Source organism: Penaeus monodon, chromosome 29 (genome assembly GCF_015228065.2).
Source record: "Penaeus monodon isolate SGIC_2016 chromosome 29, NSTDA_Pmon_1, whole genome shotgun sequence".
Classification (NCBI taxonomy): Eukaryota; Metazoa; Arthropoda; class Malacostraca; order Decapoda; family Penaeidae; genus Penaeus; species Penaeus monodon.
The window spans coordinates 26,156,381-26,156,634 of NC_051414.1; the positions used below are offsets into that span (position 1 = coordinate 26,156,381).

Consider the following 254-nt stretch of genomic DNA (forward strand, 5'->3'; position numbering starts at 1 on the left):
ACAATACATGCATACGTGCATGTGTTGTAAACCATATCATTTGAGGATATCATGTATATAATATATTTCAAATAGCTACACTCACGGCCGTAGTATTCCGGCTCTGAGGTCATCACTACAGGTTCAGCCTCGGCGTTGACCTGGGAGGCAAGGTCACGAAGGTCAAGGAGAGAGGACAGGGTGTCTTGCATGGCCTCGGACCTTCTTGTCGAGAGCTGGTCCTGCAGAGCGTCTGAGACCATCTGGAACTGCGC

At 49.6% G+C, this 254-nt stretch overlaps 1 protein-coding gene across 1 annotated transcript in view; it reads right to left on the reverse strand.

The window, feature by feature from the left end:
• Positions 1–254, reverse strand: part of LOC119591660 (UPF0764 protein C16orf89 homolog) — a gene marked incomplete at its 5' end in the record, with an annotated part of 7,133 nt that extends 6,879 nt beyond the window's left edge. The window contains 1 exon segment of the mRNA XM_037940414.1: positions 86–254. Within this exon segment, the coding sequence (XP_037796342.1) occupies positions 86–254 (169 nt within the window).